This window comes from Aulonocara stuartgranti (genome assembly GCF_965226115.1).
Source record: "Aulonocara stuartgranti genome assembly, chromosome: 22".
In the NCBI taxonomy this organism is placed as follows: domain Eukaryota; kingdom Metazoa; phylum Chordata; class Actinopteri; order Cichliformes; family Cichlidae; genus Aulonocara; species Aulonocara stuartgranti.
In genome coordinates this window covers 30,882,590-30,896,309 of record NC_138957.1, presented here as the reverse complement: position 1 = coordinate 30,896,309, position 13,720 = coordinate 30,882,590, and the positions used below count along the sequence as shown (strand labels likewise).

Genomic DNA, 13,720 nt, shown 5'->3' with positions numbered 1-13,720 from the left:
TTTTAGTCTCTAGTTCAGCGTGTTCAGACGCGCTTTTCTATTTAGATTACCCCGCAACACATACGTAAAGTCATGATGATTCACGATCAAACAAAAAAAGCTGTCTAAAAATATTTGTGCAAGTGGCATTAAAAATACAACACACACACACACACACACACACACACACACACACACACACACACACACAGACACAGGGTGCTGCGTGCTGTTTGATAACTACCTCCTCTCACACCCAGGATCTTCACCTCGTGGAGCCCAGGAGGGGGTTGTGAAGTCTGGGCCACATCAAATTGAGGCCCCTGTGTTCAGATTAATTGGCTTTCTGTGTTTGTGGAGCACACGTTTGTGCGATTATGGATAACAAAGCTTGTGTGTTTGTGGGAGGAAGATGTGATTTTTGCTCAGGTAGATGCAACGTTCAAACGTGTGTTTTTTTTAAATTTGTGAATGAACTCTAAGTGAAGCTGGTTACAACGTATATCTGTATATATTTGAGTTTATTCAATGAGGAGGAAATGCATGCCAGCTGGAATTTATATAATTTGAACACGTGGGTGGGTGTGTGTGTGTGTGTGTGTGTGTGTGTGTGTGTGCATAAAGCTACCAGATCTGTGTGTGAGCAGGCAGACAGGTAGACGATTCAATAATTGCACGTTGAGGTCAGTTATGGATCTTTCCGGCATGTCTGGTTTATCTGAAAACCACAAGAAGCTCATAGCTGCCCATTGTGTGAGTGGTTTTAACCTTCCACCGCTATTGATTAGCCAGCATTGACTGCTCTCTCGCCACCCCATTTGTGAGTGGAGACTGTTGATGTGTGTGCATGAGAATTTGTGGTTGCGGGTGGATCTGTGTGTATTGACACGAACAGCTGCCACAGATGTGTGGGAATGCGAGGAAGCGGCGTCTGCATGTGTGTGTCCGCGTGCGTATGGATCAGATTTTAAAAGGGGCAGCGTTGTTGGCGAGTCCCGGTGCTAACGTGATTGCGAATGACAAAGCGTCCAGGCGGGTTTGTTAGCTCCATAATGGGGAATCAATAGACACAACACAGATGTCAATACAACATGCTTTATTGCGTTAAGCTGCCTCACCCCCACACTGAGCTCTGTACATACACACACACACACACACACACACACACACACACACAAACTGCATGTGACGATGTATCCGCTTCATTCAAATGCATCCAAATATTAAAGTAAGTACGTGACATGCATATCAAAGAGGTTGTCAGTGACACATATTTTTTGTTTGGCTGTTTATGAGTCGTTTTATTTGCACCACTGCTCAAAAGCCTGAGGTCGTTTCAAAATGTTTGAGCTATAAAAAAAAACCCCACATTGGTTGTTGAAAGTATAGCATTAAATTAATAATTCATTAATGTCTGGTTAGACGCAGAGACGCCCAATTTCAGAAATCATCATCCCTGTTTAAATTTTACATTTACATCAGGTTAGCGGTCTTAAATGCCTTCTGCAAAGTGAAGATGTCATACAACAGTTTGTGTTACTCCCTTCACAGAACAGTTCATACTGGCTCCAGCCAGAGAGAAAAGAAGTAGGAGGACCCAGTGTAAGTGGACACCAAGAAAAGACATCAGAGTCTGGAGTTTGAGAAACAGACACCTCACTTGTCCTAAACAGGCAGCTTCATTAAAGGGTATCTGCAGCAGGTAGACTAATCCTGTCAGTGAATACAGTTTTTATTTTAATATATAATAATAATAATAATAATAATAATAATAATGGATTGGATTTATATAGCGCTTTTCAAGGCACCCAAATTTGGGGCGACCGTGGCTCAGGGGGTTGGGAAGCGTATCTGTAACCGGAAGGTCGCCGGTTCGATCCCCGGGCTCTCTGTCCTGGTCGTTGTGTCCTTGGGCAAGACACTTTACCCTACCGCCTACTGGTGTTGGCCAGAGGGGCCGATGGCGCGATATGGCAGCCTCACTTCTGTCAGTCTGCCCCAGGGCAGCTGTGGCTACAACTGTAGCTGCCTCCACCAGTGTGTGAATGTGAGAGTGAATGAATAGTGGCATTGTAAAGCGCTTTGGGTGCCTTGAAAAGCGCTATATAAATCCAATCCATTATTATTATATATTAAAATAAATCCATCATAGATTATCAGTTCAGTTTCAGTTGATTTTTTTTGTATAAAAAAAATTACAATTAAAAATTTGAGGGGAATTTTTGGACTACAACTGGACCCGTGGAAGCAATCAGCTAGTCAAATATGTTGATTCTTTAATGAGTATAGCATTTAATTCCTTTCTTTTACAAACAACAACATTTATGACCACATAGTCTTTCATTAACATAGGGCCGTGTTATATATCAATTAGCACATTTTGTCAGGTTAATTGCTTTACTTGAACCGCCTGCACACTGTGACACTGTTGTTGTTTCTCAGTGTTTGTTCCACAGACAGACGTTTTCATACATACTTGAAACTCTTAAAGTGTAAGCCCAGCCTGTTTAGTGTTCTCTTTGCATTTTCACTGATGTTAAAAAATCAAAAATGAACAAATTAACATACCTTAATTTTTACATGTCAGCCAAGCAACAAACAACCATGGACCTACCAAAACTGCAGTCTCTCTAATGGCCGCTGGAGGCTGGATCCAAAAAGGAGTCCAGTTTAAAATGCCAAAACTTTAAAGCAGAAATAAGAATGTTTACAGCTTGCTTAATGATACGATTTTGGTTTTATATCAGATGTGACATTAAATCAGCTAATTTGTGTCTTTTTGGATGCAATTACCTGGTAAAAACTGTGTTTAACCATTTGCCTGGCCCATGTTTGTTTAGTGAAATTCGAGCATTTTCTTTTTAGCATTAGCTCAAAACACCACGCTCATTCCTTTTGCAACAACGGTCACTTCTTGCACCAGAAAACAAAACAGTGATGACCATAAAGTCAGAGTATCAGAGCTGGGCTTACTCAATCGGTGACATCACAGTGGCTACATCTGTCTTTTACATACAAGTACTGGTGCCAGCGCGCGTTTCCTATCACACGCCTCATCGTTAAAAATAAATGTAAATTTACCAGAAACATAAAACATTGTCATCTATAGCAGATGTAATAAATGTCCTGTGCATTACCTTCACACATGCACAAACCTTTGCATGCAGCATTGAACACACACACACCTATACAGAGACCTTTTGTCTTATAGATGAAAAAAGCCATTTCATACCATGGACACTTCCTGCTGTGCAGATATGAAATAAAAACGTTGCCACAACAAAATATGGGCGCCTGAACTCTGCTTCCCCTCTGCTGCCGTCTGTATGTCAGTCCATCCAACCAGCTAAAAACTCTTATAGTTACCGTGGAAACATTCATAGGCCATTAGACACACATATAGGAGGAGAAGAATCTAGGTAAACACTGTCCTCCTCCACACATAAACACACGTGCATCCTGCATTGGACAGTCATCTTAGTCTTGCGCTCTTGATGGCTGCCCTTAATGGCCCAAAGACCATTAAGGGCTAAATTGGCTGTACTCAGGCTATATTTGACTGCCCTCTGTGCCCCGCTCTCTTTGGGTATGTAATCGGCAATCATATGTAAGTGTGTGTTGGTTTGTGTTTGCAACCATGTCTATCCACGAAAGCACGAGTACCCTGTGTACTTCTTGAGTACTTGTGTCTGTAAAATTGGTGTTTCCCTGATGGCTTGTTGCAGAGTACGTGCGTGTGTGTTTATTTCGGCCAGTGTCCATTTTACACCCCCGTCTAAATAATGAATCGTGGGCGCAGCAGGGGACCTTTTTTGGTTTAACACCAATGCCCACCCTTAATCGAATGCACTCAGCGTGTGCTGCCCCTTTGTCCGACAAGGTGTCTGTCGATAGGCTTTCTCCTCAGTGCACATAAATGCCATAAAGAACCCCGTGCCTATTCATTCATCTCATAGCTCACATTCCATCTCTCCACACTCCTCTCCACCTCTCCCTTCACTCCCTCTATCACTCTAATTCCCTGCCCTTGCCCAGCGTGCAACCTGGTCTGTTTGGTCAGAAGAAGGAAAGGCAGGAAGAAAAGGGAACACGAGGCCAGGAGTCAGAAGTAAAGGCATGAATGCTGTTCAAGGTACTGAGAGGCTGGTTTCAGGTCAGGACTGCTGCTTGCCTTCTAATTAAGCAGAATAATGAGGTTTTACGCTGTACACCAATTAGGGGTCTGTGTGTGCATGTGGCAGTGTTAAGTGATACATGAAGGTTTCTCTTTGGGATTCTTGGTTCATTTTAGCACCTCTTGCTGTTTGAAAGCACTCCTTTTCTGTAAACTCGACGTGTGCAGTGAATGGCTGATTTATCATTTACCTGGTCAACTACTTGCATCCATGGAGGCAAGAGGATCTGTCAAAGCTGTGAAACCAAGTATAAGAATGGAGAAGAAAGCTAACCTAAGGTCCTCTGAACGGTGCATGAAAATGATATGAAGCAGAGAGAGTTATAACTTTTGCTAAATTTCAACCCTTGTCTCTAAACAGGCTTTTACATGAATACATACACAGTTAGAAGTGGCAGGCTCCATTTTTCCTAAACCACAATATGCTGAAAAATACAAAACTTCAACAAAAACACATGTGAGGCAAACAGAGACGAAATGCACATAACAAAACGGGTTTATTAGCTTGAGATTCATGCACAATTATCTTTCTAGTTGTCACGCATTTCATTGGTCCATTAAACAAAAATTGTCCAAATATTTTCTGGATTGAAATGTTTTGTTGATGAATGAGGTCAGAGTACAATGGAGCTCACATAAAACAGTAATTGCAAAACTCCAAACACGAAACAAAAAGGGGTGTCGCACTGATAACCTTGATGTTTTGTTATTCATTGTTAATGTATTTCTAACGGTGCTTATATGTTATTGTAAATAATTGAATGTTTTGTGCCTGTTTTATAGTTTATAATTCGTTTCTCATCACCTCTGAGCACCTCTATTTTAAGTTTGTGGAAAATTACAGTTTTTGGCTGATAGGATTAATATTAATTCAAATTATAAGTGATTATATCGTTATCATGAAAGTCTGAAATCTTGACAGTTGAAAAAAACATGAAAGCAGGTAGTTCACAGTAGAAGAGGACCATGCTAAGTGCTGCTCCTGTTGGCTAAGAACATAGAGCTGATGTTCCAAAACGGTGAAAAACTAGAACTTTGATTTCTGCTGTGACATTGAGATTGTGGTGTCACATTTTGGCATATAAGTAAGGATCCGTGCAGCAGGTGGTGTACAGGTGTAAGGGCATAGTCTTGGAGCTCCTTAATTCCAATGGAGCATCATTTAAATGCTGCAGATTGTATCATTGTCAAAAGCTTATATCATCTCAGACTGGATCCATGACCATGAGTACTCGAATGGCCTCCAGATTCACCAAGTCAGTCCAACAGTGCACGTTTAAAATGTGGTCCAAAGAAGAAGTGCATGGTGAAGACGCTGCCTACAATTCTGCAGCAACATGATGCAATTATGGCAGAATGAGCCAAAGTAACGAGGAATGTTTTCCAGAACCTTGTTGAATCAATTCCACGAAAATTCAAGCCTGTTTTAAATGCAAAAGTCGGTCCAAACAGTACAAGCAATCTCAGACTACTCGACTTTTAACCTGCTTCAAAAAGTTCAAAGTCATGTGTACGTTTAATAAAACCAAAGGATGAGTCTAGACATCGCCACTTAAAGCAGGTACATTTGTTCAGGACACCACAGTATGTAATCTGTATGTAATCTGTGTCCAAAGGTTTGTGTCTTCTGGCTTCCATTAAATAAATCTGATGGTCAGTAATTTCAGCTCCCAGGAAGCAACCTAACTCGTAAATGACATAAATTATTTTTGAGGCAGACAGCCGTAATCTGACAATTCAATTGCTAAATTCAGGACTTAACCAGCAGTCATTTACCATTAGTCAAAAAGTTTCATGCACTGCAATTATGTGCTTTTTAAGTTTTTTAGATGGTGTGTGTGTGTGTGTGTGTGTGTGTGTGTGTGTGTGTGTGTGCGCGCGCGCATTAGTGGGTCTACTGTAGTTTGGTGCATGTCTGTGATCGCCAGCAGGTGTGTGTGTGTGTGTGTGTGTGTGTATTCTAGCTAATGTCCATCACTGCCTGCTGCCGATGTGTGTAATACAGAAGTGCTGGTCTTTTGTGCCAACCTCAAGGCAGTGATCTTGTTCCCCTGCTTGCTTGAATAGAGAGAACAGGGCTTAGGAAAGGCTCCTGTCCTCCTTCACAGGTTTCTGACATAATGAAGCCAGTGTGTGATCTCACACAAAACCTTCCCGTGGAAGTGTGAGGAAGCTCGTCTCGCTGCTTTTGCCTATAGAGATTAAAATGACAAGCAGGATAAGCAGGGAGCGTGTGTGTGTGTGCCTGTCTCTACTTAAGTACATCTTCCTCTCTGAGTGTTTGCATGTTTACGCGCCACTGTAATGTAATCTCGCCGTTTGCAGTGCCGCAGGGACGTTTAATGCTGCCCAACATAGTTTTGATCGAGTAAACCACACACGGAGAGCCAAAACTCTTCCTTTGTCTGGGCCCTTTGCATGTCTGTGAGTGTGTGTGAGTGTGTGTTTCTAAGGAATATGAATGCTTTCAGCCAACAATGCATTTTTCCAGCAGCTGATACATTTAGCTAATAAACTCGAATGACAAAAGTCAGGTTTGTTACATTGGATTCCACCTCTTTTGTCTCCTCGCTCCACCCGTCCATCCCCTTGGCTGGTGGTCACTGCAGTTTTGGGGAACAGGGCAGATTTAAATCCCCCCCCCAATTTAATTTAGCTGACAGGAGTTATGGAAATGAACTTGTGGGACAGAGAAAGGGGTGTGTGATGAGAGGAATGGATGGATGGGAAGGAGGGGTAGGGGTCCCCTTATTTACCTCAGGAACACCACGTCCTTCCTGTCCTCCCTGTCCCCAACCCCTCCTTCTCTTGAGCCTGTCTTATTGAGGGACCAGCAGTGACTGTGAAGGGTTTTTAGTGAAAAACGTAATATCATGTAGGAGGAGATGGTTGGGGGGGGGGGGGGGGTCTGTATGTATGCACAGAGACAGAAGTAAAGTGACAACAATAGAGGATGGAGAGTGAAAGGAATGGTGGGGGGTTGGGGGGTGGACAGGCACTGGGTCCGGCCCTTTTTAATAAATCTGAGTGCTCTGGTTAGTGCTTCAATCTCCTGTACTCAACTAACCCCCTGCACACATTACACACAAACACACATGCTCTACCAAATACATACATGCACTTACTCTCTATGACTCATTTTCACCCACATATGCGTTCGCCAGACTACAAGCTCAAGGGCTTTTAGAAGGTGTTTTTTCCAGACTGTACAGCTGATGCTGCTCCTAATTGTACTGTCCACCAGATGTGGGCACAAAAGTATGAAACACCAACTATTTTTTACATTTAGTGTTTTAATATGAACTTTTTTTTCTTTCTTTTTTTTCGTCTGCTGAATTTTTGTCTTGTTCAGGAGATGTGCATTTTCAACAAGCATAAAAACAGGCTAAGAGATATGCTAGTTAGTGAGCCCACAATCACCTGGATGTGCTGTAAATAGTGCATCTAATGCATGCAATGACTCCAGTGTGGGTGCTTTTTGGGCACCTGGTGAATTAAAGCAAAGAAACAACACGCTAACACACTACAAAATATCTGCAGGCTATGTACCTTGCATTTCTGGGTCCATTTTGTTGTTTGAAGGTGTAATTTTCCTATTCGTCATAGATAACTGGCCCAGTACAGATGGCAAGATGTCACGTTAAGACCGCTACAGTGGAGTGTAATTGCAGAAAATCTTTCGCCTGTCTAAAGCATCAACAGTAAACATCAGGTTTTGGTCTCAGCCACTCAGATGGAAAGAGCAAGAACCTCTTTATAGAGGTTCCACTTTGTGCCAATGTTTAAGATTCACACCGAACAAAATCTCTGCATAGATTCTTAATAATACGTAGTCAGAGACGTGGAGAATTTTTTACATTCCGTGTCCGTGCTGTTGCCATTGATATCACTTTTGCTGTTAGTGTATACAGTTCAAATCCAACAAGTTCAGGGCCGTCCTTTGTGCGCTGTCAAAAGCCTCGATGGAAAAATGCATGAAAGTAATCACAAAGCTAAAAAGCAGTCAGTTAAAGCAAAGTGGAAACATTAAGACACTTTATTGTCAGATAAAATATGGAACTCACAGTGGGCTGACATTTAACCGGGTGAGAATATAAAAGCGTTATATGTTATTTTGAATCAAGTGCACCTAAAGTGTCTCCGTGCCACAACACTATTGTATTTGCTCAGGTGGTGTATAGGTTAACCTATGTTTTGAAGTATCAATCTGTGACTATAAATGAAAACATAACAGGTACAAGTAAAGAGTTTCAGCCATAAAGAAGCTATATCTGATTTAAATTTGGCCAGTTTCTCCTTCAAGGTCTTCTTATTGTTCAGCTCTGGACTGCTTTCTGGTCTTATCCTGTTTTTAGGAAGTTTGTTTCTGACCACTTGAATGTCTGATAAAGACAACATTATTAGCCTTTTGTCAATTTCTTTTTTTTTTTATTTAACAAAGCATTTCTAAACATATTGGATTACTTTAAAAAGCATAAATTATCTATATTGCACACAAAGCACAAAGCTTGTAATATCAGGTTAAAACTGAGGTTTATCTTCTAATTTACACAGAGTATAAAAACTCCAGCCAGGGTTGGGCAGTTCCAAGTGGTGAGAGATGTTAATAAAGACCCTAGAAAAACCACCAAGACACCTGTGAGTGACTTAGCCAAGTCGGGAATTTAAATCCCAAAAAGACAATCACTAGAACCCTGCCAAGAATGGAGAGCAGACTAAACCATGCCAAGTACAGCCTGGAGGATGATTATGCATGCTGGAAGCGTCTCTGTGCTCACATGAGGCAAAACCAGAGCTCTTTGGTCATATAGATGCTGCCTATGTTTGGATATAAAAGGGAGAGATGTGCAAACCAAAGAAACATGGTGGTGGGAGTATTATGCTGTGGGGTTTCAGTGTATCTGGAACTGGGAATCTCGTTAAGGTTGGAGGGAATTGTGAAGAAAGAAGGATATGTGAAGGTTTTGAAAGAAAATGTGGATATGGGTCATCACGAAACACGTCATTCCTGATGAAGAGCTACCTCCAGAAGACCAGAGCGAACATTATTGACTGGCCTGCACAAAGCCCTGACTTCTGTGCGGTGATCTCAAGGCCAAGGTCCACGTAGGGACACAAATGCAGAATAGATGATTAGCATCAGAGCGTGGTGGTGGGGTAATTTTGACTCTGGGAGTTTTTGTTTTTTGTGAAGTAATTTTGTAAAATAAAGTAATTTAAACATCCAAACTAATTATCATCCCTCATGACGAGAGCTCATGACGAGGTCTTCAGCAATGACCTAGAGAATGAGCAGCAGCTTTCAGCGAAGGAGACTGCAGTGTCATAGCCTGAAGGTGAAGGCACTGGGTCAGGAGCATGCTCATTGTTTTTTTTTTTTTTACACAGGGTTGTTCACAGTGGATTTGTCCTTCAGGGTCAGACTGTCAGTCCCGGGTTTTGCTGTAATGCACGGAGGCATCTAAGTGAAAACATCTGGTAAAAATCACCTGCATGTATGTCATCATACCTCAGTGTGCCAGTCCAGAGCAGACTGAACAAGAACCAACACAATGTTTGCTCACTACCCGTTATTGCTCCAAAAATGTATTCAAATTAGAGGATTTCTATTTTGATGCACTAGAAGAGATCTAGCATATGATGCAAACACACAAGTGGAAGCTAACAGAGCTCTCCTGGCAAAGCTTAAAGTGGTCCAGAGCTGCATGAGAAGATGACCGTGAAGGAGAGATTGGCCAAATTTAAATCAGGTAAGGTTTGCAAGAACTTCGTGATCATGCTGCTTCCTTACGTTTGACTCGTTTAACAGATACTGATTCAAAAAGAGCTGCAGACATTATGCTCATATCTAAAGCGCCCAAAACACCAGTGAAAGAAGAATCTAAGCTATGTGAGACACTGTATTTCTAATATAAGTGTCTCTAGAAAAATGTAGAGTTTTGTTGAGGAAATGGAATTATCAGATTTGATGCCTGTTGCTTGAAGTCTGGGCTTCATATTCAAAACTGTACTCACTAGCTGATTTTTGCTCTACGTGATTTAAGAAGCCTTTGTTAGGCTGTGAAGTTGCACCGTACTGTATCCCCCTCTCAGATGCACAGAGGCCAGACATACTCACGGGCAATTTTGAACACATAATCGTCTTCACACTCTGTGACTCCAATCTCTTCCGCGTACAGTACACACACATTTACTACATCAGATAAAAGAGGGGAAAAAACTCTTCTTTTTTTCTCTTCACGCTTTTTCAGCTTACCTCCTTATCACCGCCCCCTCCTCTCTTCTTCTTTATCCTCTTTTATTATCCTCTGCTTTTTTTCTTTAGCAGAGGAGTGCTCAGTCCAGAAATGAAATTAATCTGTTGTACTACACCCCTCCTTCCTCCTCCTCTTCTTCTTCCTCCCTGCTTTTCCTCCTCCTCTTCTCGCATCTCAATCTCATTCTCTCTTTGCTCTGTGGGGAGGATTGGACTCGTCACTTTAACCTCTTCATATTGGATATGAATCTGTTAGCCTGCCTGCCCCTCTCTATAACACTCCCCACCTCAATCCACAGAGTTCACAGACACACACAGAAGCTGTGTCACACTTATTTACGCACTTGCATGCACACACACACTGTGGTGAACATAAGCATGCACAGACACTGTACTCACACACACTTCATTCCACACAGGTATCTAAACAAATCTCTCAGCAAATCCCAACCCTCGTGCGCACAGACCATAAACACACACACACACACATACACATGTTGACATCTCTGACAAACCGTCCTTCAGCGGGTTTCTCCCGGTGCTTCAATCAAAGCCATTGATATGAATCTGGGCTGTTTTCTCCATGCTGGCAGCAGCAGTAATATAGCAGCTGTACTTTTTAGCAGCTACACATCTTTCATCAGCCCCCGCCCTGCCTTTTATTCCAGCCACTTCTATGTAGAAATGGCAGATATTGCTGGGTTTTAGCTTTGGCCTTGGCTAAACCATCCAGCCTTATTAGTGAGGATATCGGATGAATGAGAGAGGCTTCATACTTCATATGAAAAAGGAAGGCAGGGAAACGTGGGGAGGGGACGGCGGTAGAAACGGGGGGATGAGGGAGAGAAATGTGGGGAGTGAGCGAGGTTCTCCTTAATGGTTCCCCCTAGGGGTTTTAGTGGCTACACGAGCCGCGGCAGCCACATACAGTCGTAGCAGTGAAATGGGACAGATGAAGATCCTCTCCCTCCTCCTCCTCCTCTCTAAAGAGTGGCATGAATATGGTAAATCCGCTGTCCGCTTGGCGGCATGATTCTCTCCCAGAAAATGGCCCTGTGTCTGCGTCCCTGGGGGGTATAAGCTAAGGAGATTCTGCATTTATGCCCAGCACTCACTCCCTTTCTGCTCTCTGGGGGTTTGAAAAGGCCCGGCCAGCCCCAATCCTCCTATCTATCTCACAACCACAGCAGCAGCAGTGATAGCACACCACACGGCAGTTCGGCTTAAACATGGTGGCTGGAGCTGCACAGCCATCGCTATCTGGATGCACGGCTTTTACACTCACACGCATGCAGAGCCTCTATCCATGTCTGTGTCTCACTGACGGAGTGAGGTCCATTTAGCTAGTGTTCGCCCGAGGCAGTGAGGGATCACCGGCGACCATCGTCATGTTCTGTTACACACATGCATTCACACACATTCGCACACGCACATACACAAGGTTGTTTTTTTGCTACCAGCTCTGCAGCTCCAGTCTTGTCGGGGTCAGAGAACATGGTTGGATGGCAGCTCGCTCAGACAGTCCGTCAGTCATCCATTACTGCAGGAGACAAAACATTCAGTTTATTTGCACCTAGTTGGCCTTAGTAGTAGAGCTGGGGAATATAGACACAATCCCACAGCATAATATTTCTGACTCAATACTTTCAGTGTGGATAATGAGTATGATTATCGGTTCCTTCACACAGATTGTGTGTAACGTTATTCCAGAGGAGAAACACTAACGATGTCGGCGTAAAAGCCAACCATGTCACGACGATGTGAAAAGAAGGCTGAAAATTTCCCCGCTGAGTACCTGGGTCCAGATGGATCTGGATTAGTTTGTGACATTAAGATAATTTCTTGAACTTTTATTCATTTCAATAGGATTTGTAGTTGTAAAGATAAGAAATTAGCCCTTTTTTCTCTGTTGCAAAAGTAAAGCATCTTTATAAAAGTCAATCACTTGTAAGTTGAGCCAAGGAGGCAAGGGTCAAATTCAGACAAACTTACAAACTGGGCCGATCACATGCGCTCAGTGGCAGAGGTAAAGTCCTATGAAATATACAGTTATTGAAACATTAATTTCTATTAAATGTAAATATGCTCAGGTTGGTGATAAACATATACTTTGCTTTCCCCAAAAGATAGGAAGTTACAGCAAAGGATGACAATATATATATATATATATAATAAATATGTTATCATAAAATAGAAGATCTCAGAATGTCTAAAATTACATGAAAGGGGTTAAATTAGAGAAAAAGAGGAGTGAAGAGCTTAGTACATCAAAAATCTGATGTACTAAGTATTGTGGTATGATGTAAGAGAGATATGTATCAGTCTTTATTGCAGTGAAGCTTAAATTGATTTTGCCTGTCCAGTAAGTGATGCAGAGGTCTGTATTTCTGTGCGCTCTTTATCAACATTTTATTCACCAGCCTTATAAAGTTAAACGTTAATTACAGTCAAGGTGCTGACTGATAGAAATCCAGTTTCTCAATAGCAGGAATCAGTCTTGTGGCCTTTCATTTCTAAGTCAGTTGTCTAATTATTAAAAGGAGCATCTGAGAAATACAAACTGAAACTTTTAGAAAAAGTTTTTATTCATTCAAACATCCGAGTTGGTGTGAATTGCTGTCATAGTGAATATCTGTTAATCTTGAAGTGTGTCTTTGGCTCTGTAAATTATTTATGGTGCAGAGTAATGGGCTCTGTGCAGCACAAAAAGGAAAAAGAGGCATTTAAACCGCAGGCTGTGAAGGTTACAGAGACCACGGTCCTAACAAGTGGAAATCATTACAGCATAAATGTGCATTTATTGAAGTATACCTCCGTCTACTTAAAACATGGTTCTTTTCATTTAACATACTGTGTGGAAATATTCACTGTTTCAAAGTTCGTAATGTATTATAACATCTGAAATGGTTAAATGGTTCTTTGTATTGAGCTGTGTGGTGGTAAAGGTGATCGTTAATGATGATGTTTATATTTGGTTAATATCTGTGATCTAAAAGTGTCTGAAAAATGTGTTTGAATATCATCAGTGATCAGATTTTGGACTCTGTTTAGCACACCTGCAATGTTGCTCTAATGTTAACATTTGAATTTAGAAATGATAAAATATTAATATGGATGTTGTCGGTGTGTTCATTCATGTGAGTTGAGGTTTGATTGTGTGTTTGTGTGTGTTTTTGAAATTAAACGGGCTCTTCTGTGTGGAGGGAGTGCCTGTGTGTCCACGTGTGCGTTCGAATTAGTGCTTTTGTCGTTCAGCTGTGGCACATGTGAGCCCAGCAGTGTTTGTATAGTGCATCTGCCTGTGTGTGCAT

At 41.9% G+C, this 13,720-nt stretch overlaps 1 protein-coding gene across 7 annotated transcripts in view; it reads left to right on the top strand.

Annotated features, from left to right (window-relative positions):
- The window catches only part of pou2f2a (POU class 2 homeobox 2a), an 81,516-nt gene that overhangs the window by 20,823 nt on the left and 46,973 nt on the right, over window positions 1-13,720 (top strand). The window contains exon 1 of one of the 7 annotated variants that reach the window (XM_082521321.1): window positions 4,067-4,111. The exons of 4 other annotated variants lie outside the window; for them this stretch is intronic. In XM_082521321.1, coding sequence (XP_082377447.1) covers window positions 4,096-4,111 — 16 coding nt within the window. In that variant the 5' untranslated portion in view covers window positions 4,067-4,095. Of the gene's footprint in view, window positions 1-4,066; window positions 4,112-9,609; window positions 9,632-9,814; window positions 9,904-13,720 lie in introns of those variants that run through there. 2 more of the 7 variants (XM_082521323.1, XM_082521320.1) reach the window with 2 other exon arrangements.